This window comes from Oncorhynchus keta, chromosome 32 (assembly GCF_023373465.1).
Source record: "Oncorhynchus keta strain PuntledgeMale-10-30-2019 chromosome 32, Oket_V2, whole genome shotgun sequence".
Taxonomy (NCBI): Eukaryota; Metazoa; Chordata; class Actinopteri; order Salmoniformes; family Salmonidae; genus Oncorhynchus; species Oncorhynchus keta.
Window position 1 is genome coordinate 28,232,382 of NC_068452.1, and position 25,056 is coordinate 28,257,437.

The window sequence follows — 25,056 nt, forward strand, 5'->3', positions numbered from 1 at the left end:
GCAAGAGCGACATCATTGATATACAGTTGAAGTCGGACGTTTACATACACCTTAGCCAAATACATTTAAACGCAGTGTTTCACAATTCCTGACATTTAATCATAGTAAAAATGCCCTGTATTAGCTCAGTTAGGATCACCACTATTTTAAGAATGTGAAATGTCAGGATAACAGTAGAGAGAATGATTAATTTTAGCTTTTATTTCTTTCATCACATTCCCAGTGGGTCAGAAGTTTACATACACTCAATTCGTATTTGGTAGCATTGCCTTTAAATTGTTTAACTTGGGTCAAATGTTTCAGGTAGCATTCCACAAGCTTCCCACAATAAGTTGGGTGAATTTTGGCCCATTCCTCCTGTCAGAGCTGGTGTAACGGAGTCAGGTTTGTAGGCCTCCTTGCTCGCACACACCTTTTCCGTTCTGCCCACACATTTTTTATGGGATTGAGATCAGGGCTTTGTGATGGCCTCTCCAATATCTTGACTTTGTTGTCCTTAAGCCATTTCACCACAACTTTGGAAGTATGCTTGGGGTCATTGTCCATTTGGAAGACCCATTTGCAACCAAGCTTTAACTGATGTCTTGAGATGTTGCTTCAATATATCCACGTAATTTTCCATCCTCATGATGCCATACATTTTGTGAAGTGCACCAGTCCCTCCTGCAGCTAAGCACCCCCACAACATGATGCTGCCACTCCCATGCTTCACGGTTGGGATGGTGTTCTTCGGCTTGCAAGCCTCCCCCTTTTTATTTTTCCTCGAAACATAACAATGGTCATTATGGCCAAACAGTTCTATTTTTGTTTCATCAGACCAGAGGACATTTCTCCAAAAGGGACGATCTTTGTCCCCATGCGCAGTTGCAAACCGTAGTCAGGCTTTTTTTATGGTGGTTTTGGAGCAGTGGCTTCTTCCTTGCTGAGCGGCCTTTCAGGTCATGTCGATATAGGACTCGTTTTACTGTGGATATTAGTTACTTTTGTACCTGTTTCTACCAGCATCTTCACAAGGTCCTTTGCTGTTGTTCTGGGATTGATTTGCACTTTTCACACAAGTACGTTCATCTCTAGGAGACCGAATGAGTCTCCTTACTGAGCGGTATGATGGCTGCATGGTCCCATGGTGTTTATACTTGCGTGCTATTGTTTGTACAGATGAACGTGGTACCTTCAGGTGTTTGGAAATTGCTCCCAAGGATGAACCAGACTTGGGAGGCCTACAATTGTTTTTCTGAGGTCTTGGCTGATTTCGTTTGACTTTCCCAGGACTTTCCCAGAAATACATCCACAGGTACACCTCCAATTGACTCAAATGATGTCAATTAGCCTATCAGAAGCTTCTAAAGCCATGACATCATTTTCTGGAATTTTCCAAGTTGTTTAAAGGCACAGTCAACTCTGTGTATGTAAACTTCTGACGCACTGGAATTGGGATACAGTAAATTATAAGTGAAATAATCTTTCTGTAAACAATTGTTGGAAAAATGACTTGTCATGCACAAAGTAGATGTCCTAACCGGCTTGCCAAGTCTATAGTGTGTTAACAAGAAATGTGTGGAGTGGTTTAAACAAGTTTTAGTGACTTCAAAGTGTATGTAATCTTCTGACTTCAACTGTAAAAGGCATTTTAATCGTCTGGTAGGCTCGCGTCACTGGTCAGCTTGCGTCTGGGTTTCCCTTTGTAGTCTAATAGTTTTCAAGCCCTGCCACATCCGACTAGCATCAGAGCCGTTGTAGTAGGATTCAATCTTAATCCTGTATTGACGCTTTGCTTGTTTATGGTTCGTCTGAGGGCATAGCGGGATTTCTTATAAACGTCCGGATTAGTCTCCCGCTCCTTGAAAGCAGCAGCTCTAGCCTTTAGCTTGATGAGGATGTTTCCTGTAATCCATGGCTTCTGGTTGAGATATGTACGTACAATCACTGTGGGGATGACATCATCGATGTACTTATTGATGAAGCCGATGACTGAGGTAGTGTATTCCTCAATACCATTGGATGAATCCTGGAACATATTCCAGTCTGCGCTAGCAAAACAGTCCTGTAATGTAGCATCCGCGTCGTCTGACCACCTCCGTATTGAACGAGTCACTGGTACTTCCTGCTTTAGTTTTTGCTTGTCAGCAGGAATAAGGAGGATAGAATTATGGTCAGATTTGCCAGAAAGAGGGCGGGGGAGAGCTTTGTATGCATCTCTGTGTGTGGAGTAAAGGTGGTCTAGGATTGTTTTTCCCTGGTTCCACATGTAACATGTGGGTAAAAATTTGGTGAAACTGATTTAAGTTAGCCTGCATTAAAGTCCCCGGTCACTAGGAGCGCCGCTTCTGGGTGAGCATTCTCTTCTTTGCTTATGGCCTTATAGAGTTGGTTAAGAGCGGTCTTCGTGCCAGCTTCACTTTGTGGTGGTAAATAGACGGCTACGAATAATACAGATGAGAACTCTCTTGGTAGATAGTGTGGTCTACAGCTTATAAGGTACTCTACCACAAGCAAGCAATACCTCGAGACTTCTTTAATATTAGACATCGCTCACCAGCTGTTATTGACAAAAAGACACACCCCCCTCACCCCTCGTCCTATCAGAGGTAGCGTCTCTGTTCTGCCGGTGCATGGAAAATCCTGCTAGCTCTATATTGTCCATATCTTCGTTCAGCCACGTCTCGGTGAAACATAGGTACCTTAACATAAGTTTCCATTTTTAATATCCTGTTGTTAGGACAGTCATTTATCAGTGATACAGTTGTTAATGTGTATTATTATTATTATCCATATTTTGTCTCATTCACTTATTTTTTTACCTGCACTCTTGGATCCCGGAGCATAACATTTCCGCTGTACCCTGAAATTACATCTGCTTCCCTGTACTTATGACTAAACACAATGTAATCTAATCAAGAAGCTTCGTTTCCCTATCACTATGAAAAACCCAGCAGCGTTGCAGTACTTGCTTGACACACTCAAACCGGTGCTCCTGGCACCTGCCCCGTTCAAAGGCACTTCAATATTTTGTCTTGCCCATTTGCCATCTGAATGGCACACATTCAGGATCCATGTCTCAAGGCTTAAAAATCATTCTTTAACCCATCTCCTTCCCTTCATCTGCACTAACAGGTGACATCAATAAGGAATCATAGCTTTCACCTGGATTCACCTGGTCAGTCTATGTAAAAGAAAGAGCAGGTGTTCCTAATGTTTTGTACAATCATTGTATATCACTCTAAAATGGGTGGGAATACTTTAGAACAGATTTCCCAAATTAAAATCACCTGGACCTGATTTGCTGGTGTTTTTAGTCTTTTATGTCCAACAACTAAAACAAATAAAAGTTTACTTTTTTTTTGTTCAGAAACTTGGGGGGCAAAATAAAATCACCCGCGGGCCAAATTCATGCCACCAGTTTGGGAACCCTGAATTACATCATGAATATAAGTCTTACAGAATGGTGTGCTTTAGCCTATATATTCAGATATATGGAAACCAATCATCTTAGAATCATACAGTGAAATACAGTATAAGAAATGTTGACCTAAACACAGAAAAAGGTGTTGAGAAACTTTATTTGGAGCAGAGAGACAATGAAAATGGACAGCTCAGTAAAAGTGAGATGTCCTGTTGCTTGAATCATTCAGTTTTTTCATGTTTGCAGGATTTTCACATAGCACTGTACAAGCCATATATTTAACACTTCCTCTTTACTTTACAATTACTTTTAACGCTATTCATCTCAAAGAGACAACTAAGCAACCTCTGGGAATTCAGTTTTGGCAGATTTGTAATATACATTAGATTTAAATCTGGGTTCAAATGACCCATCTTCAAGCCCTGGATGAAAGGGATACGTAAATGCTCTGGCAGATGAAAGCACCTCGAGTTATTTATAGCACCTAAGTGTTTGAATTTCTTTTCACCTTTTTTCAGAATGTTGCATAACCAATTTGGTCCAATCATAGTGGAAATCTTTAATATATTAAACACTTATTTGCATGATAGTCCTTCTAAACATTTAAATTAAGCTACTGTAGTGTCATACACTGATTTTTAAAGAGCATTTTGGAAATGCCTATCAATCGGTGATTCATCTGGCATGGTTTAGAATGTACACTAAACAAAAATATAAATGCAACATGTGAAGTGTTGGTCCCATGTTTTCATGAGCGGAAATAAAAGATCGCAGACAATTTTCCATACGCTCAAAAAGCTTATTTCGCTCAAACTTTGTGCACAAATTTGTTTACATTCCCGTTAGTGAGCATTTTTTCCTTTGCCAAGATAATCCATCCACCTGACAGGTGTGGCATATCAAGGAGCTGATTAAACAGCTTGATTATTACACAGGTGCAGCTTGTTGCAGACAATACAAGGCCAGTCTAAAATGTGCAGTTGTCACACAACACAATGCCACAGATGTTTTGAAGGAATGGGCAATTGGCATGCTGACCTCGGGAATGTTCACCAGTGCTGTTGCCAGAGGACTGCATGTTAATGTCTCTACCATAAGTCATCTCCAACGTTGTTTTAGAGACGTCCAACCAGCCTCAGAACCACGTGTAACCACGCCAGTCCAGGACCTACACATCCGGCTTCTTCACCTGTGGGATCGTCTGATACCAGCCACCTGGACAGCTGATGAAACTGAGGAGTATTTGTCTGTAATAAAACCCTTTTGTGGGGAAAAACTCATTCTGATTGGCTGGGCCTTGCTCCCCAGTGTGTGTGCCACTCTGGGTGGGCCTATGCCCTCCCAGGCCCACCAACAGCAGCACCCCTGCCCAGTCATGTGAAATGAATTGATTTACGTTGACTGATTTCCTTATATGAACTGTAACTCAGTAAAATTAGTTTAAATTGTTACCTTTATATTTCTTTCAGAATATTTGTATATTCAATTGACAAGTGCACACAGCCTTGCCTGACGACTCAAACTAAATTCTTCCGCAGCTCTATCGTTGGTAACAGACTTCAGTCTGAGAGTGCGATCATTGAAGTCGTTTGTGGTGACGTCAAATTGAGGGGTGTTGTACAAAACAAGGCATCAGTGGTTGGATCATCTCTAACCCATCAGCATATCAAAGCCAATGACGAATGTTCAAAACGCCGATTTACCCACGTGTTCTGGCTCTGGCCCAACCCATCGGTTTCTGGGACCAATCAGACGGTCTAGAATGGATTTCCATTCTAGAAATCATTGGGGAGGTACTCAGATCCAGACTCATTGCAGAGGAGAAACTAACGTCCGTGGGCGTGGCGTTTGGCCGGAGCAAGGAGTTTGGGTAGCTAGGCAACACAGCCATGGAGGCCCACTTAATCATCAAGAGCATTATAGGAGACAAATAGAAAACAATGTAAAAAGAACAGGAAAAAAACGAAGTATTAACACTGAAATGCAACCCAGAACCCTTTACAACACACACATCATTATCACCATCATTTAAACTTTGACAGCCTGAGTCCATAAATGTTTTTCAGTGTCCCCTCTACAGCAACTGACTTTAGTGTATGTGGAATGCTATCCAGCCAGTCAGGGCAGCCCCTCCTTTCGCACGCACAGCCCCAATCAGTATCGCCATGACGGCGGGCTGACACCCTGGGGAACATAGTGATCCGGGTGAGAACATTCCCATCCACTTCTCAGGCGTCAGTGGCAGGCCGTCTCCTGTGACCTAATTTCCTTTTAAGGCTCATGGGTTGTTTCTCTCTGTTGGGAAACGTCAGTGATCTCTCTCATTAAAACAAGTAGGTGAGTGGTTTTGCTCAGAGGAGAGGAGACAATAGGAAACAACTATAAGTGTCTGTATATTGGTGTGTGTCTGAGGGAAAGAGTCACTGCTGATGCTGTTCCAATGTGACTCCTTTCCACAAAGTAAAGCACCTCAGGGAAGTGTGAGGAATGTTGAGTGTTGAATGGTGGAATTCATGTAGAGTCGCTCCACTAATAAATAAAGGACATTCTGTTCAATGGGTTCCAAATCTGTTGTCTTCAGACGTGTATACACCACACGTGTATTTTACATGACGTGCCATCATACTATCATCTTCCACCTGTTCCTCTCATGGCACCCACTTGACAACAAACCAAGCAGGGGTCTGTCCATCATGGAACATTTAAACATGATTGTCATAAAAGAAAGTTATTAAAAACAAAACTACAAATGTCTGTACAAAATCTTTTGAAGTCCTGGTTTGCAGTTACTCATCATTGCCATAGAACGGTGTCTACTTTGAATAACGTCCAAGGCTGGAAGTAGCACACAGAGGTTTCCTTTGACGCAGTGGACACTGGTGCAGAACAAAGTCAAAGTTCGCTGACGTGCACATGGCGTAGAAGACGTTAGCTTTGTCCGGAATGAGTAACTCTGAAAAACAGAAGATGTGGAGGTTGGTATGAGAATGGAGAATATTACATACAGTATACGTACACTATTAAAACATCCTCTGCAATCATTCCAGGACAACAATATCTTCAGTAATATTTATAATATAGATAAGTGTAGGTAATGCCAAACTATAACAACTATCTTTGCTTGACCAACACTGATCTGCACAGTGATGTGGCATCCTTGAGTGAGCATATATACTGTGTAAGATAATTGATTGTTTTAGCTCACCTCTTTCCTGGGAGATCAACTGTGTGAGGGTGAAGTCTTGACAGGTCAGGTGCTCCAGGTTGTGTTTTTCCAGGGCCCTCTGGATCACCTGGGCAGTTTTGTCCTGACTAGTCAGCTGAGAAGGACATAAGTCAAACAAGCAGTTAATATGCTGTAATGAGGAAGTGAAGGGTTGGCTGCAAAATCTCCCTTCAACCAACCAGAGTATCTTAAATGACACAACCCCCACCCCCACAGAGCTAGAGTACTATACACATGAACCCTTTTACATTTCTGTAACAGGACCCCAAGATAATCCCTCCCGCCAGATCCCAGCCCAAGCTTACCAGGATGCTCTTGTACATGTTGCCATTGCCAGCCTCCACACTGACCCTCACTATACAGGAGTCAGCCACCTGTCTATTGTAGAGGGGAAGGGAGGTCATGGACACAGAGCGCTTGTGATGAGAGGCCAGCATGGGTTTAGGGTGGGCAGCCACTGGAGCAGAGAGGTCAGGCTGAGAACTGGAGGAACAACTGGAGGGAGTGGAGCCATCCGGGGAGGAGGGTAAGGCCTCCGCCACATTTTGACAGGAGCTGGACAGAGACTGGGACAAGGTAGAGAGACCGTACATGCATGAGTGCCTATGGAAATAATGAATTAGTCTTTCAGTTTGTCTGTCTGAGACATTGACCTCAGCACATTTGTGGACAACTGAAGTATTGAGCCATGCTTCACCAGTGAGGCATGTGCTAAGCAAACACCACTCCTGCTTGGCTTCAAGGACCTGGTCAATTGACATTCCAGTTCTCAAGGACATCACTTTCAATGAGATGTCAATGGGCATCACTGTTATGAATGGGAGGTTGAAATGCTTCAAGGTGTAACTACTGGTATTAGTAAAGTGTAACTACAGGATGTTTTGTAGTACAGAGTGTTCTATTAAAACATTTGAAACCACTTTAACCAGGGTGTGCAATGACTGACAGAAAGAGAGAGACAGTCAGATGCATGTCTAAAGGGGATAGGAGCTGTACCTGCAGTCGGAGTGTGGAGGGAGGGGTGGAGAGATCCTCCATCTCAGAGCCACTGGACCCTGAAGACGACACACTGATCTCGTCTGCATGGGTTTTCCTGCTGGATCCCTCACTCACTTTCAGGAGTCTGCAAATACACACAGTTAGAACTTTCCACTGAATTAACAAATGTGGTCAACGTACACTAGTAAAACCTTAAATACTGCATTTTGTCATTTTTCTTTTACAGTTCTGGTTTATTTACAACAATTTTACAATAGTTGTATACAGTCGGAAGTTTACATACACTTAGGTTGTTTTTCAACCACTCCACAAATTTCTTGTTAACAAACTATAGTTTTGGCAAGTCTGTTAGGACATCTACTTTGTGCATGACACAAGTCATTTTTCCAACAATTGTTTACAGACAGATTATTTTACTTATAATTCACTGTATCACAATTCCAGTGGGTCAGAAGTTTACATATACTAAGTTGACTGTGCCTTTAAACAGCTTGGAAAATTCCAGAAAATAATGTCATGGCTTTAGAAGCTTCTGATAAGCTAATTGACATCATTTGAGTCAATTGGAGGTGTACCTGTGGATGTATTTCAAGGCCTACCTTCAAACTCAGTGGCACTTTGCTTGAAATCATGGGAAAATCAAAGGAAATCAGCCAAGAACTCAGAAAAACAATTGTAGACTTCCACAAGTCTGGCTCATCCGTGGGAGCAATTTCCGAACACCTGAAGGTACCACATTCATCTGTACAAACAATAGTACGCAAGTATAAACACCATGGGACCACGCAAACGTCATACCCCTCAGGAAGGAGACGAGTTCTATCTCCTAGAGATGAACGTACTTTGATGCGAAAAGTGCAAATCAATCCCAGAACAACAACAAAAGACCTTGTGAAGATCCTGCAGGAAAACAGGTACAAAAGTATCTATCCACAGCAAAACGAGTCCTATATCGACATGACCTGAAAGGCCGCTTATCAAGGAAGAAGCCACTGCTCCAAAACCAACATAAAAAAGCCACACTACGGTTTGCAACTACACGTGGGGACAAATATCGTACTTTTTGGAGAAATGTCCTCTGGTCTGATGAAACAAAAATATAACTGTTTGGCCATAATGACCATAATTATGATTGGAGGAAAAAGGGGAGGCTTGCAAGCCAAAGAACACCATCCCAAACATGAAGCACGGGGGTGGCAGCATCATGTTGTGGGGATGCTTTGCTGCAGGACGGGCTGGTGCACTTCAAAAAAATAGATGGTCTCATGAGGAAAGAAATTTATGTGGATTTATTGAAACATCTCAAGACATCAGTGAGGAAGTTAAAGCTTGGTCGCAAATGGGTCTTCCAAATGGACAATGACCCCAAGCATACTTCCAAAGTTATGGCAAAATGGCTTAAGGACAACAAAGTCAATGTATAGGAGTGGCCATCACAAAGCCCTGATCTCAATCCCATAGAACATTTGTGGGCAGAACTGAAAACGTTTGTGCGAGCAAGGAGGCCTAGAAACCTGACTCAGTTACACCAGCTCTGTCAGGAGGAATGGGCCAAAATTCACTCAAGTTATTGTGGTAAGCTTATGAAAGGTTACCTGAAACATTTGACCCAAGTTAAACAATTTAAAGGCAATGCTACCAAATACTAATTGAGTATATGTAAACTTCTGACCCACTGGGAATGTGATGAAAGAAATAAAAGCTGTAATAAATCACTCTCTCTACTATTATTCTGACATTTCACATTCTTAAATTAGTGATCTAACTGACCTGAAAACAGCGACATTTTATTCGGATTAAATGTCAGGAATTGTGAAAAACTGAGTTTAAATGTATTTGGCTAAGGTGTATGTAAACCTCCGACTTCCAACTGTTTATTAGAGATGGGGTGAATACTATTGTCTTGATTACAATTAACAAGATGGCAACTGCTGTTAAGCGAAGTGTTCAGTACTCACGAGGACAGTTTCTTGCTGAGCAAACGGTGGCTCCGGGCGCTTGGGGAGCAGAGGTCTATTGGAGGCTCCAGGTTTCTGGACAGTTCATAGCTGTGGCAGAACACATAGAAAACACTTATGAGGCCTGAAGTCAGGGTGGACTTGTCTAAATGTATACAGCCTTTTGTTCTAGCACTGCACTAGCACATCTGATTCTAAAAGCCTGAACACACTGCAACCCTGTGTCAACCCCAGCTCTAGATGGGATTTCTATAAATTTCCTTAACAGGCAAAACCAGGGTAGGGATTATGGGAATTGTGTTTTACATGTCATTTGAGTAGTACATTTGGGTATACAGTATATTAGAAAGAGACAATTCAGGTTGTATAAAGGGTTAATTGGCCTATAAGGGGCATCATTTTAAGACATGATAATGCACCCTTAACCCTAACAAAGCTCACCAGCTCTATCTCCTCATTGATCTACCATAAAATCAGTGGGGGACAGGTTCTCACCTCTCCTGGTCAGTGAGCAGCTTCTGGCCCTGCAACCAGGCAGTGATCCTGGTGTGATGGGGCAGGTTGTACTGAGAGCAGGAGGCTTGGAGCTGCCGGATCTGAGAGAGAATCTCAAACTCCTGCAGAGAGAGAGAGAGGGAGATCATGAGCCCATGTCAGCTGTGTGGAAGTTATGTAACTTGTCCTGAACTAGTAACACCTGACAACACTTTTAACAGTCATGGGGCTCCAGTAAAGGCTAGGAGATCATTTAGAGCAGTAAGCAAACATCCTTAAGCATAAAGGTGTGCACTCTTCCCTTCGGCATGTGAAAGTACCACTACAATGTGGTGGTGAGTGTGCCACCAATTCAATGCATGTCAAGTCCTATAACAAGAGTGAAATATTTAGACACGTTTGTACTGCATCTTTCGTTTTCTTTACGTAAAATCCCAACAGCAACAACTTACCCTCCTCCTCTTTTCAAAGTTTATGAGGTCCCCCTGTCAAAAATAGCACAACATGCTATTATACTTGACAATATGGAAGATGTATTATCAATATTATACATTAAGATAGTAATCCACTAGAAGGCAAATATAGAATTAACTTAAAGTAGCTGCCATAACTGAGCAGTCTGTTTCAATGGCTGTTTGCTTACCTCCACAGTATCTGGTAGAGCAGTGTCCAGCATTGTGAGGATAGTCAGGTATGTGCCCAGGTAAGGAACAACCCCATTGGAGGTGCTCTGAGGAGACAACAGTACAGAGACAGCATGTCAGCGGAGGATTCTAGTAACACAGCTTTAGAGAATGTGCATATGAAGCTAGAAAAGGTATTGGTCTATGATTACTGTCCTTTCATAGCCTAGTAATCTGTGGCCATTTGAAACATCAGTGGCTAAGGATAGGATGGCTTCCTTTTGCCACACATGACTCTCTCAGTCTTTGAATAGATTTTTCCTCCAGGGGAATCACTGTACCCTCTTGTGGGTTAAGAGCTTATGGGGTTAGGGGGCTACATGTGACTTCAAGAAGCAGAAACTGCCCCCGCAAAATACTGAGTAGACAATACTAGGATCACTCCTCCCCTCCCCCCGGTAGCAGCTTAAAATTATTATTTTTTTAAACTTTCAGATACAGAGAATTCTGCTATCATTTCTATTTTATACCCCCCTTTTTCTTGATATCCAATTGCAATCTTGTCTCATCGCTGCAACTCCCCAATGGGTTCGGGAGAGGCGAAGGTCGACTCATTCGTCCTCCGAAACATGACCCCCCCAAGCCGCACTTCTTCTTTTTTTTACCCCTTTTTTCTCCACAATTTCGTGGTATCCAATTGGTAGTAGTTACAGTCTTGTCTCATCGCTGCAACTCCTGTACGGACTTAGTAGAGGCGAAGGTCGAGAGCCATGCGTCCTCTGAAACACAACCCAACCTAGCCGCACTGCTTCTTGACATAACGCACATCCAACCCAGAAGCCAGCCGCACCAATGTGACGGAGGAAACACCATACACCTGGCAACCTGGTCAGAGTGCACTGCGTCCGGCCCGCCACAGGAGCCACTAGTGCACGATGAGACAAGGATATCCCTGCCGGCCAAACCCTCCCTAACCCGGACAACGCTGGGCCAATTGTGCATCGCCCCCATGGACCTCCCGGTCGCAGCAGCCTGCGACAGAGCCTGGGCTCGAACCCAGAATCTCTGGCGGCACAGCTAGCACTGCGATGCAGTACCTTAGACCACTGCGCCATCCGGGAGGGAAGCTGTGCTTCTTAACACCCGCTCAACCCGGAAGCCAGCTGCACCAATGTGTCGGAGGAAGCACCGTTCAACTGATGACCAAAGTCAGTTTGCAGTTGCCCAGCCTACCACAACGTGTCTCTAGAGTGAAATGAGCCAAGTAAAGCCTCCTCCAGCCAAACCCTCCCCTAATCGGACGACGCTGGGCCAATTGTGTGCCACCCTATGGGACTCCCGGTCACGGCCAGGTGTGACACAGCCTGGGATAAAACCCCAGACTGTACGCCACTCAGGAGGCCTCTGCTATCATTTCTGTCCATTTAATGTTGCATGGAAAGAAGAGAAAGCTAAACTCAAACTTAATGACCCCCACTATATATAGATATCGCTCATGTCTACATATCATGTCTGCAATGTCTCTTACTCAATCTCTCTCCGAAGTATCGCTTACCATCTGTCTGGCAATAGGACATCGCTTGGATATCTTGGGAGAAATGTTATCCATGGCTGTTTGGCTTTCATCCTGAAAAGGGGTCAGATAGAAGCTAAATTCAGTCTGTATTTATGCCCTTCCATTGTCAACCTGTCCACTCATCTGCAATGACCTACAGCATATGCAAAGAGTCAGTCAAATATGTTCTAGGTCAGAACTTCCTTTACCAGCTTATAGGGTCAACACCACATTGGTTGTTCTTAGACACACACACACACACACACACACACACACACACACACACACACACACACACACACCTCATTATGTAAACAATATATTGAGCTTTTAAAATCCATGCAAACGTGAACAAATGCAGGTTTGTGCTAAGGAACATTTTGATAAGAACATCTGTCAAAAGCACAATTTCTGTGAGCCTTTAATACAGACAGGGAGCACATTAAACTACACTGCTCAAAAAAATAAAGGGAACAATAAAATAACATCCTAGATCTGAATGAATGAAATATTCTTATTAAATACTTTTTCTTTACATAATTGAATGTGCTGACAACAAAATCACACAAAAATGATCAATGGAAATCAAATTTATCAACCCATGGAGGTCTGGATTTGGAGTCACACTCAAAATTAAAGTGGAAAACCACACTACAGGCTGATCCAACGTTGATGTAATGTCCGTAAAACAAGTCAAAATGAGGCTCAGTAGTGTGTGTGGCCTCCACGTGCTTGTATGACCTCCCTACAACGCCTGGGCATGCTCCTGATGAGGTGGTGGATGGTCTCCTGAGGGATCTCCTCCCAGACCTGGACTAAAGCATCCGCCAACTCCTGGACAGTCTGTGGTGCAACGTGGCGTTGGTGGATGGAGCGAGACATGATGTCCCAGATGTGCTCAATTGGATTCAGGTCTGGGGAACAGGCGGGCCAGTCAATAGCATCAATGCCTTCCTCTTGCAGAAACTGCTGACACACTCCAGCCACAGGAGGTCTAGCATTGTCTTGCATTATGAGGAACCCAGGGCCAACCGCACCAGCATAAGGTCTCACAAGGGGTCTGAGGATCTCATCTTGGTACCTAATGGCAGTCAGGCTACCTCTGGCGAGCACATGGAGGGCTGTGCGGCCCCCCAAAGAAATGCCACCCCACACCATGACTGACCCACCGCCAAACCGGTCATGCTGGAGGATGTTGCAGGCGGCAGAACGTTCTCCACTGCGTCTCCAGACTGTCATGTCTGTCACATGTGCTCAGTGTGAACCTGCTTTCATCTGTGAAGAGCACAGGGCGCCAGTGGCGAATTTGCCAATCTTGGTGTTCTCTGGCAAATGTCAAACGTCCTGCACGGTGTTGGGCTGTAAGCACACCTGTGGACGTCGGGCCCTCATACCACCCTCATGGAGTCTGTTTCTGACCGTTTGAGCAGACACATGCACATTTGTGGCCTGCTGGGGGTCATTTTGCAGGGCTCTGTCAGTGCTCCTCCTGCTCCTCCTTGCACAAAGGCGGAGGTAGCGGTCCCGCTGCTGGGTTGTTGCCCTCCTACGGCCCTCTCCACGTCTCCTGATGTATTGGCCTCTCTCCTGGTAGCGCCTCCATGCTCTGGACACTGCTCTGACAGACACAGCAAACCTTCTTGCCACAGCTCACATTGATGTGCCATCCTGGATGAGCTGCACTACCTGAGCCACTTGTGTGGGTTGTAGACTCCGTCTCATGCTACCACTAGAGTGAAAGCACCGCCAGTATTCAAAAGTGACCAAAACATCAGCCAGGAAGCATAGGAACTGAGAAGTGGTCTGTGGTCACCACCTGCAGAACCACTCCTTTATTGGGGGTGTCTTGCTAATTGCCTATAATTTCCACCTGTTGTCTATTCCATTTGCACAACAGCATATTAAATTTATTGTCAATCAGTGTTGCTTCCTAAGTGGACAGTTTGATTTCACAGAAGTGTGATTGACTTGGAGTTACATTGTGTTGTTTAAGTGTTCCCTTTATTTTTTTGAGCAGTGTATTTTTCTGGAACAGTCCAGTTGAACAAGGGGTGGAGCAATACAGTAAAATTAAATAAAGATGTGAGGCAAATGAAGGTGTTTCTCAAGGAACTGCTGGTGAAATTGTCATTAGTGTAGTGTTTGTTGACAATGATGTTATATCAGCTTATTTGGAAATTCTGAGCAATGTGTAGAATATTACTTTTGAGCCCGCTCACTGTAACCAGACCTAGTGAAGATTTGACATAAACACCCAGAGCCGACAGAAAAATAGAACACCCTCTCTTTTGCTTTGGGACAATGGCTTACTATTAACACACTGTTACGCAATTTCACTAAACATTAACTTGACAGAAAGATGGGTTTTAATAAGTCGTAAAAGTAGAATATCAAGGTGCTTGAAGATGTAAGTAAAGGTCAACTGCTCTCAAAACAATAAAACACTCCATATTGTAAATAGTTCAACAGTGTCACAGTGCATTATGGTTGTAAAAAGAAAGCATACATTTGTGCAGAGATGCAAGTTTTAAAAAAATGAAGTTAAATAATTTTCCTTAATGTACTTGATTCTTACCTCAACACTGATCTCTCTGTTGCTCAACACACAGTTCTCATCAGGGAAGGTTTCACAGAGGTTATCAAAGATGGCCACGCTGTCCCTGAAGAAGAACAAACCAATTAAATCAATCCAAAAATAACACTCAGACAAGAGAGCAACTTTATTACAAAAGATATCCTTGAAGCTTCAAAGAGATTTAGAGTTGGTAAGGCATGGCATGTTGACCTAAAATTATTGTTCAACTATTCTTGACTGACACAATAAAAATGGTTTATTACATAGTTATGGCATGAAGTACAAACTAAGGTTAGTTGAATAATGTAGGTCAATTACTAGTAAATAATTTCCTTACTAAGCCTTACATTCTCAGAGGATAAGGACACCCTTGTTCATTTTTTTTGTTGCCATATTCAATCAATGTTATTGGCCCTCTACCTTCATGACTCAGCTAACCCTTGCAGTGTGACCCGACAGTCCGTACCTACACACAGCAGCCCACGTCTTCCTCAGCCTGTAGACAGCATTGGACTGTAGGGCAGACAGGATGGCCCTCAAAGAGGAGAAATTCTTCAGCTGCCGACACTCCTGTTTCAGAAAACAGTCACAAGTTAGAGACTGACTAGGGACTTACAACTGAATGCACTGAGAACCAGGATACAGGTTAAAGTTTAGATGTGTAAGGCTGCACTTGGATTTGAAAATGTATCCCTCAAATGGTCCAAGTTACTAGACGTGTCCGACCTGTCCTACTCTGATCCACTTCTCAATGACGCAGGCCCTCTGAGCTGGGCTGGAGGCCCTGTGGACAGAAGTGGGGCTGGAGGTGGGCCAGCAGAGCAGGGAGGTGATAACTCGGTTGGTGACTTCATTAAACTGGGCAATGGTGGCGCTGACGGTAGCAGACAGGTTCTCCTTCTTGTCTCTCTGGGACCACACACAGCCCAGACACTGGTAGGGAACCACCTTCCCAAACAGCCCCTGAGAGATGCACAGATAAGGAAGGTAAAAATGGAAAAAAGAGTGTTAGCGATCCAATATATGCCATTTAGCACTCCTGAGGACGCATATTAAGAGCCAGAAATGATCTGCCATGATTGACACTTACAGCATCCAGTCGGGTGAGCTGTTCTGCGATGCCTGTGACTGAGAAGTCCATGATTTCACCCTGATCCAGCGGGCTGTCCCATTCTAGGACTTCTTCCCCTGAGCGCTCATCTTCCTGATTAACCTCAGCCTGGGAAGAATGGCCACCAGTATCCATTTCTATTAAAGGGAGAGAGGAATGACGGAAGGGGATCAACAATGGTGTCATAATCAAAGGCAAGTCAAAGAAAAGGTTAGGAAAAACAAGTGGATCCTGTACCTTCTCTATGGAACTTCTGAAGCAGAGTTTCAGAGCGCTGGGCCAGTGAACAGAAGGAGGACAGGCTGTGCAGGTGGTCGATCAGCAGCCTTAGGGAGGGGTGCTGAGGAGGATCCCGGAAGTCCTCACTGTTCTCCTCCAACCAAATCTGGATCAGGGGCAACAGACGCCTGAGGAGACAACGTGATGAAACAATGTCTTCCCTGTTTCAGAGTCAAGGAAATAAATGTGATCAAGGGAAAAGAAGCCAGCTCACCTCCTGTGACATTCACTGTTGTACACGTCTGAAGCCCCATTGTCCCTGTGAGAACAATTAGGAAGAGTGTCAGACTCATCTAAACTGTGGACAGTGGTCCATTATTCTTCAGACTGTTTTTCTTTGGTCTGTCTCTATGCTCCGTTGTTATCCTGACCTCACTCCAAACTCAGCAAATAATTGTTGTTGTTGTAAAACCTGTAATGGCTAACTACCTGCTGGGTGCTTATTATCATGACATCAAAGATGCTGAGATAGTAATTTTGTGAGGGAGGCAAGAAAGAAAAAAATGTGACAACTAAGTGACTTTGCATTCACAGCGAGAGGTGTTGTTCAAAAAAGGCCACTCTCGACATACCCTCTCATCTGTATCCAACATAACATTCAATTTAGCTAATCTTATTTGTTGCTGTGATAACTCGGAATGTGTCAAAAGAGTTGTGTTTGCAGAAAGGTGGGTGAAGACAGACATTTTTGGGCCATTTCACCCAAAATGTATTGTATAGAAGGTGGGTTTTAATAAGCAGTAAAACTAGAACGTCAAGGTGTTTTCAAACTATAGAGGTCAAACAACCTGCTCACCTAATTTCATACTGTATCATTTTAACAGTGAAATAGCTTCTGCATTATGGTCATAACAGCAGTTATGAGTACTGTAAACTTAATGACATGGCCCACCTCTGGAAGAGCAGCTCAATGAGTGCACTGGTAGTGGTGAAGGTCTGGTAGGTGGACAGAAAGATCCGTCTGTAGTCGGGCTCCTGGCAACAGGGGTCCAGGAGGTGGCTCACCAGCCGGTTCAGGGTGGCTGCCTTCAGCCTGCGCACCTTGCAGGTTCGGTACTGGACGAAGGCAACGCATGGCCGGGCCTCGGTGGGGCTGGCTGGTATCTGGACGGGCTCCCGACGCAGGGTGATCCCATACAACGCCCCCTCCTCAAACTCCTCCCCCCACTCCTGCACTGGGTTCTGGGTGGGAAGGAGGAACTCACACGGTGAGACGGGGAGACTGGCGCTCCTTTCAATTCCTTAAATTACTCTTGTATTGGCTATGAGGCTCACACAACAACAAACTGGACCTCACATGCAACACAGACATTTCAGCTCATGTGTATAATAGCTGTCTATGGGCAGTAGACCACTGACAGGACAGAGTCTACAGACCATAATGACCAGCTTTAAGACCAGATTGATGTTTATGGTCCATCACAGTAAGCCTATTCAGAGGCATGCCCTCCGTGTGAGCAAAATGTAGACACTTCACCTGGGAGGTCTGTGATACAGGGAGCGCTTTGGGTTTATCAGTTATTCACCTGGGAGGTCTATGATACAGGGAGCGCTTTGGGTTTATCAGTTATTCACCTGGGAGGTCTATGATACAGGGAGCGCTTTGGGTTTATCAGTTATTCACCTGGGAGGTCTATGATACAGGGAGCGCTTTGGGTTTATCAGTTATTCAGCTGGGAGGTCTATGATACAGGGAGCGCTTTGGGTTTATCAGTTATTCACCTGGGAGGTCTGTGATACAGGGAGCGCTTTGGGTTTATCAGTTATTCAGCTGGGAGGTCTGTGATACAGGGAGCGCTTTGGGTTTATCAGTTATTCACCTGGGAGGTCTGTGATACAGGGAGCGCTTTGGGTTTATCAGTTATTCACCTGGGAGGTCTATGATACAGGGAGCGCTTTGGGTTTATCAGTTATTCAGCTGGGAGGTCTATGATACAGGGAGCGCTTTGGGTTTATCAGTTATTCACCTGGGAGGTCTATGATACAGGGAGCGCTTTGGGTTTATCAGTTATTCACCTGGGAGGTCTATGATACAGGGAGCGCTTTGGGTTTATCAGTTATTCAGCTGGGAGGTCTGTGATACAGGGAGCGCTTTGGGTTTATCAGTTATTCAGCTGGGAGGTCTGTGATACAGGGAGCGCTTTGGGTTTATCAGTTATTCACCTGGGAGGTCTATGATACAGGGAGCGCTTTGGGTTTATCAGTTATTCAGCTGGGAGGTCTATGATACAGGGAGCGCTTTGGGTTTATCAGTTATTCACCTGGGAGGTCTGTGATACAGGGAGCACTTTGGGTTTATCAGTTATTCACCTGGGAGGTCTGTGATACAGGGAGCGCTTTGGGTTTATCAGTTATTCACCTGGGAGGTCTGTGATACAGGGAGCGCTTTGGGTTTATCAGTTATTCACCTGGGAGGTCTGTGATACAGGGAGCGCTTTGGGTTTATCAGTTATTCACCTGGGAGGTCTATGATACAGGGAGCGCTTTGGGTTTATCAGTTATTCAGCTGGGAGGTTTGTTAGCGCTTTGGGTTTTCAGTTATTCACCTGGGAGGTCTGTGATACAGGGAGCGCTTTGGGTTTATCAGTTATTCACCTGGGAGGTCTGTGATACAGGGAGCGCTTTGGGTTTATCAGTTATTCACCTGGGAGGTCTATGATACAGGGAGCGCTTTGGGTTTATCAGTTATTCAGCTGGGAGGTTTGTGATACAGGGAGCGCTTTGGGTTTATCAGTTATTCACCTGGGAGGTCTATGATACAGGGAGCGCTTTGGGTTTATCAGTTATTCACCTGGGAGGTCTGTGATACAGGGAGCACTTTGGGTTTATCAGTTATTCACCTGGGAGGTCTGTGATACAGGGAGCGTTTATCAGTTATTCACCTGGGAGGTCTGTGATACAGGGAGCGCTTTGGGTTTATCAGTTATTCACCTGGGATGATACAGGGAGCGCTTTGGGTTTATCAGTTATTCACCTGGGAGGTCTGTGATACAGGGAGCGCTTTGGGTTTATCAGTTATTCACCTGGGAGGTCTGTGATACAGGGAGCGCTTTGGGTTTATCAGTTATTCACCTGGGAGGTCTATGATACAGGGAGCGCTTTGGGTTTATCAGTTATTCAGCTGGGAGGTCTATGATACAGGGAGCGCTTTGGGTTTATCAGTTATTCAGCAGACAGGTGAAAAGACAAACTCATGTTGACATCTGTACACACACACACCATCACAGATTTGTCTCAGGGTATTCACACGTTGGTTTAGCAAAGATAGAAATCTCATCCAAATCGTCGCTTTAAAGGTTTAAATCTCTTAAAAAATCTCTTTAAATGTTTAAATCTCTTAGAAACACTGTACTGTTTACGTTAGAGAAAACACTGAGCAGAAATTGAGATGTTCAATCACTTTGACAGCATCCCTTTTCCCCCCATACATGTTTGCTGATGGAAGAAGTGCTCAGCAAATTACTTTTTGGACATGAATGGCAAAACATTCAGGAGATAGAGGTGCTCAAAGTTTCCCCATTTTGCATACCCCACCATACCATCAGACATCCATTTCTTAATCATTGGAAAAGATATATGGCTAAACAGGGTTTGTCAAACTAATTTATTTAATACAAATTATGTTTATTTATTTTTATTTTTTACCTTTAACGTAAATGACTACCCAGCCTGTATTCAAGAGCATGTTGTGTCTCAACTGATGGCAGGCCTCAGATTATGTCAAATAGGGTCTAAACTACAACATGTGCCAATTTGAACAAATATATAATTTATGTTTAAGGTTAAACATATACATATATTATATATATAATATACACATATATATATATATTTTCCAGTGATGAAGACATGAACGGTATGTAAAATAGGTCAACTTTAAGCACCTTTCTCTGTTTTGGCATTCAGATCCAAAAAAATCACTTTCTGAGCACTTCTACAATGGGCAAATATGTATGGAAGGTTTTCTTCAAATCAAAAGGGGTGCTGTCAAAAAGTGACTGAATTCAAATGGATTTACCCAATTACAACATTTCATACAATAGTCTACATATTTAGCAGGACAAGGAACTTGACTCTAATGTTTTCCAAAGAACATTGGTACAGAACTACATGAAAGGGTACACGGCTTTCCTATTGAGGACAAGAGCAATGTGGTACAAAGAGACGGCACCTGGGTCAAATAATTCAAACAACATGATCAAAGAAATCTTAAATAAATCAGCATAATCCCCTTCAAAATCTGTAACCTATTAAATTGACAGTGGCAATAAAAAGTATGTGAACACTTTGGAATTACCTGGATTACCTAAATTGGTTAACCAGACTGTTTGTCTATTGTTGTGACATAGATGAAGATCAGATCAAATTGTATGACCAATTTATGCAGAAATCCAGGTATTTCCAAATAGTTCACATACTTTGTCTTGCCCCTGTATCCCTCCACCCACTCAGTCCTACATACAAGTCTGTCACTAGCCCCCAATCAATCTCTCTTTTCTAATACACACCCCTCATATCTGTCCACCGCTTTCTGATATAATTTAGGCTTTCCTCCCTATGTCCCTGTCAGAACTAAAACAGTCTGGTTTTAACGTTGGCACTGATATTATCCATGTATGCTCAAAGAAAATCAGAACATTTTAAGTCATATGCCATCTGACAGACGTGCCGATGCGTATGGTGGGCAGAGCACTCAAGGCACATTATAATCATTAACCAGCTCCTAAATTACAGAGGGTTACTGAGGTACAAGGCAGGCAGACGTGCGTCACAACCTAATTATACACACCTGACAAAAGACCAGGCCAAGAAAAAGAGACACTATTATCGGTGTCGCGAGGGGACCAATATCACACCATTGCACAGAGATCCTAATTCTATGGGCAAGGATACAATGCAGTAACATCTTTATCTTAGGTGCACCAAACTAAATTCAAAACAGACAAGAATTGTCCAATATTGAGACTAAACATAATGTTACAAATTATATCATGATAGCTCTCAAGAACCCTTCTTCCCCGAACTACAATTTCGATGCTTTATTTTAATGTTTAGAAACATAAATCATAGCTTTCAAACCGGTTTTCGAAACACATTCCGATATGCACCTTATCTTTCATATCAACGAAAACAATGTTCAAGTAAGATAACTTACTGTTGTAGCTTTGCACAGATCCACAAACTATGTGTGCCTCCAGTGACGAACTACACTTCCTCCCAGGTATGCTTAGACACAGGTTAACGGAGAACGCTAGACAGCAATTTAGCACAGGTGGCAGCCTATGTCTTCCGTAAACAAACGATGTAACATGGAGATGTGGCGGTGTAGGAACACTAACCCTAAAAGGTCGGTAGTAAAATGTAATTGTCGCCGATATGAAACACGATCCTTGTTTGCAATACCATGCCGCAAGTGATGCGTTGTAACGTGTAGAACGAGTGTCTGGGGTCCTAACAAAACTGCCCCGATCAGAAAATACTATTGTCAATAGTTGCTAAAGCGTTTAGCGTCTATTTATCTGTTAGCATTATGATATCACCATGTATTGTTGAAAACCAGCTATAGGTCTAATACTCGTTTTTCCATTAAGGCAGTTTTATCTAATAAATAGACCATGAGACTAAAAGAGGCACCATCGGTCGTCACAGGACAATGATGCAAATAATAGTCTCACTGATTTATATGCATACACTACATGCAAGGATATACATTTACATTTAAGTCATTTCGCAGACGCTCTTATCCTGTACATCCATGCAAGATGCATGCATTGGCAATATGTTGCAGTGTTGCTGCCTTATTCATTAGCTGCACATTAGCCCATTCATAGACGCCTTCTGGCCAGGGAAGTTTTGTTAAGAAATTAGAGGTTTGCTCTAAGTGTTAACACGAAGGAAACATAAGGACAGGTGGAGGCTAATAAGAAGAGCTATACGAGGACAGGCTCATTGTAATGGATGGAATGGAGTAGTGTAACGGATTCAATCGTATGGTTTCCATATGTTTGATACAATTCAATGAACTCCATTCCAGCCTTTACAATGAGCCAGTCCTCTTAATTGCTCCAGCCTCCTGACGAGGACCGTTGTCTTCTCAGGTATCTGTTTCATATCAGCAAGAAATAATAATATTTATTTTATTTTAAATATTACACTACTACCCACCTTTATAGAGTTAGGGTTCACACACAGCCATATTTCCATGTTACAGCGCTTGTTTACAGAAAACAGACAGAAGACAGAGTCCACTGCCTATGCTAATTAACTGCTTCTCCAAAAACCTGTGTGTAAACAGAAGACGCCACAAAGTGTTGTCACTGAAAAATACTGTCTGCTGCAACTGTGTTAAATCGTGTACAGTAAGTGTATATTAAGCCTATATTTTGATGTGACATGAAAGTAGAGGGCTTTATGTTCCTAAAACTCATACCGCAATTGTGAATCGATTCACGTTTAGATGGTGTATTTGGCTGCCATAACCAATTCACCTCGAACAGAACATCCACCAAGGTCCTTAGAAAATACGGAGTAACGTTAGGCTCATTTAGTCCATTATTGGGCTATAGCTACACATGTCTATAACGCTCTGACAAGACAGCACTGTCTGATTTATGCCCAACAGGTGTAAGAAGAGAAATTAGGCTATTAACCGCATATGACTCTGTTCAAACAGTGCATAACCTATGATTCAAATAGCCTACATTACATTATAGTTCTTAAAATACAGTAAAACTAATAAGATAATAACTTGATAATTTCTAAATGAAACGCATGTCGTACAACCACAATTATTATGCACATCATTGGAAATTACCATTGATATCTCCCATTTTCCCATCTCGTCAGTCACCGCAGAACGTTTATGGTGTGATAACTTCCATCTTGTTCAAACTAAGTGTTGAAGCTGAAAATACACATCCACTTCGAAGGAGTTGAAGTTTACGGCTGCATGGTGATATGAATAAATATTTTACAGAAACGTCTCTTTAAACTACATATTTAAAAATATATATATATAATGTATTGTTTTTATCTGCGTACTATTCGTCACATTTTGCGGCCGCATACAAGTTACACGCTATCAGTTGTCAAGAGCTTCCCATAACTAATCAATAAGCTACACTAGCTCCGCACCTAATGCCAGTATCGGGAAATTCTTCAAGGCGAAGCTTTGCGTTCTTGCCTGTAACTTCCAGCTTTTATGCAGTGGGTGGCGGCTATGGGAAGAATAGGCTACTCATTTGAGTGCGGTCTTGATGAAAGGGGTGTGCTCTCTGGTCTACTCTTTTGTATGGGTTTGCATATTTCCTACAAAAAACGACATAGGGGATAATCATCTGATCGAAACTCGAGCTCTTTGCTTCTGCAAGTTCATCTTCTGGTGAGTTTTTTGTGATGATAAAGAAAAAACCTGGATGCTGAAAGTAAAATCTGTTGTTGGCAGCTCCACAACCTATATATCCTATGGGAAAATAAGGGTGTCAGAATGAGCACAATGATAATTAGGGGTGAGTGGGGTAAGTTGAGCCTCCCTTGTTTCTAGGAGACCATACACACAATTGATAATTTGACCAAATGTTTAGGAAGAGGTAATTTCATCGAGTCTGTGAAGGAAGAAACCACATGGAAAAAGTGGTAAGCAAGTTAGGTCCAAAAGATTTTCAGCAATTCAAATGCATTTGTGTTAGAGGTTTCATGACGCTTGCATCTAAACCGAAGTAGATCATTTTAAGTGTTCTATACATCAGTTGGGGTCTCTATAATCTTCATTATGAGGTCCTAAACCTGGCATGAACGTGCATCCCTGTAGCTGTATGGGCTAATATAGTCAACATGTTTGCCTTGGGGTAAGTGAACCAATGGCAAGTTGAGCAAATGTAAGTGCCCTCTTCCCAGGCGTTATGCAAGGCATTGTTGTTGGGAAATGAGTTAAGGCCTAGCTTAAGATAAAGGTGTTTTTTTAAAGTACACCGTCTTTGTTAGGTGTTAAGCCTATGTTAAAGTATGCTTAAAATGATTATAATCCAAAAGTGATTGTGTTAAATTGTGTTTGGGAAATAGATAGATATGGTTTTAAAAAGGTAGTGTATTTCATTCAGTTCATACAGTGGGGAGAACAAGTATTTGATACACTGCCAATTTTGCAGGTTTTCCTACTTACAAAGCATGTAGAGGTCTGTAATTTTTATCATAGGTACACTTCAACTGTGAGAGATGGAATCTAAAAGGTTTGAGTCTGTTTGATTGAGTGTGTGACAGGTGTCTTTTATACAGGTAACGAGTTCAAACAGGTGCAGTTAATACAGGTAATGAGTGGAGAACAGGAGTGCTTCTTAAAGAAAAACTAACAGGTCTGTGAGAGGAATTCTTACTGGTTGGTAGGTGATCAAATACTTATGTCATGCAATAAAATTCTAATTAATTACTTAAAAATCATACAATGTGATTTTCTGGATTTCTGGTCTCTCACAGTTGAAGTGTACCTATGATTTTTTTTAAATACAGACCTCTACATGCTTTGTAAGTAGGAAAACCTGCAAAATCAGCAGTGTATCAAATACTTGTTCTCCCGACTGTACATTTGTAGGTGGCTTAACTTACCCATACCCAGGGTAAATTGTACCAAGAGATCATTTTTTTGGGGACAAGCTGTGTTTTTCAAAACAAATGTTTACATGAATTCTGATTATTTCCAGGGATACACATCATCCTGAAATATATGTATATATAATTATTAGAAAGAATACTATATTTCCCTTGACGGAATGACCCTGAATGTAAAAAATGGCTAAACTTACCCCACTATCCCCTATTGCAAATAAGGACAGAACG

The 25,056-nt window shown here is 42.8% G+C and overlaps 1 protein-coding gene and 1 long non-coding RNA gene across 3 annotated transcripts; both read right to left on the bottom strand.

The window, feature by feature from the left end:
* Nucleotides 1-3,544: 3,544 nt before the first annotated feature.
* Nucleotides 3,545-23,545, bottom strand: LOC118365538 (ral guanine nucleotide dissociation stimulator-like 1). Its single transcript, XM_052491242.1, has 17 exons — nt 23,039-23,545; nt 17,117-17,406; nt 16,439-16,483; nt 16,183-16,352; nt 15,925-16,082; nt 15,561-15,797; nt 15,301-15,404; nt 14,835-14,919; nt 12,260-12,331; nt 10,725-10,811; nt 10,534-10,566; nt 10,082-10,203; nt 9,587-9,676; nt 7,626-7,752; nt 6,935-7,195; nt 6,609-6,723; nt 3,545-6,356 (listed from the first exon to the last, which is right to left on the bottom strand). Exons 1-17 carry the CDS (start codon nt 23,060-23,062, stop codon nt 6,217-6,219), a joined length of 2,160 nt encoding a protein of 719 aa, XP_052347202.1. The 5' UTR covers nt 23,063-23,545; the 3' UTR covers nt 3,545-6,216.
* LOC127914508 (uncharacterized) lies at nt 18,175-19,490 on the bottom strand. Of its 2 annotated transcripts, none has more exons than XR_008088677.1 (3): nt 19,199-19,490; nt 18,535-18,681; nt 18,175-18,387 (listed from the first exon to the last, which is right to left on the bottom strand). It is a non-coding gene; the product is annotated as an uncharacterized LOC127914508 (long non-coding RNA). The 2 variants fall into 2 exon arrangements; XR_008088676.1 differs by lacking the exon at nt 19,199-19,490 and adding an exon at nt 18,771-18,900.
* Nucleotides 23,546-25,056: the final 1,511 nt, after the last annotated feature.

What these genes read in the sequence shown, in the direction of transcription:
- LOC118365538 (XM_052491242.1), bottom strand. Translation starts at nt 23,062, where the DNA reads ATGGGAAAATGGGAGATATCAATG. An exon ending in GTCCTATTGCCAGACAGATG is followed by an intron (nt 10,812 to 12,259) that starts GTAAGCGATACT and finishes TTGTCTCCTCAG; the next exon opens with AGCACCTCCAATGGGGTTGT. An exon ending in CTCTACCAGATACTGTGGAG is followed by an intron (nt 10,567 to 10,724) that starts GTAAGCAAACAG and finishes TATTTTTGACAG; the next exon opens with GGGGACCTCATAAACTTTGA.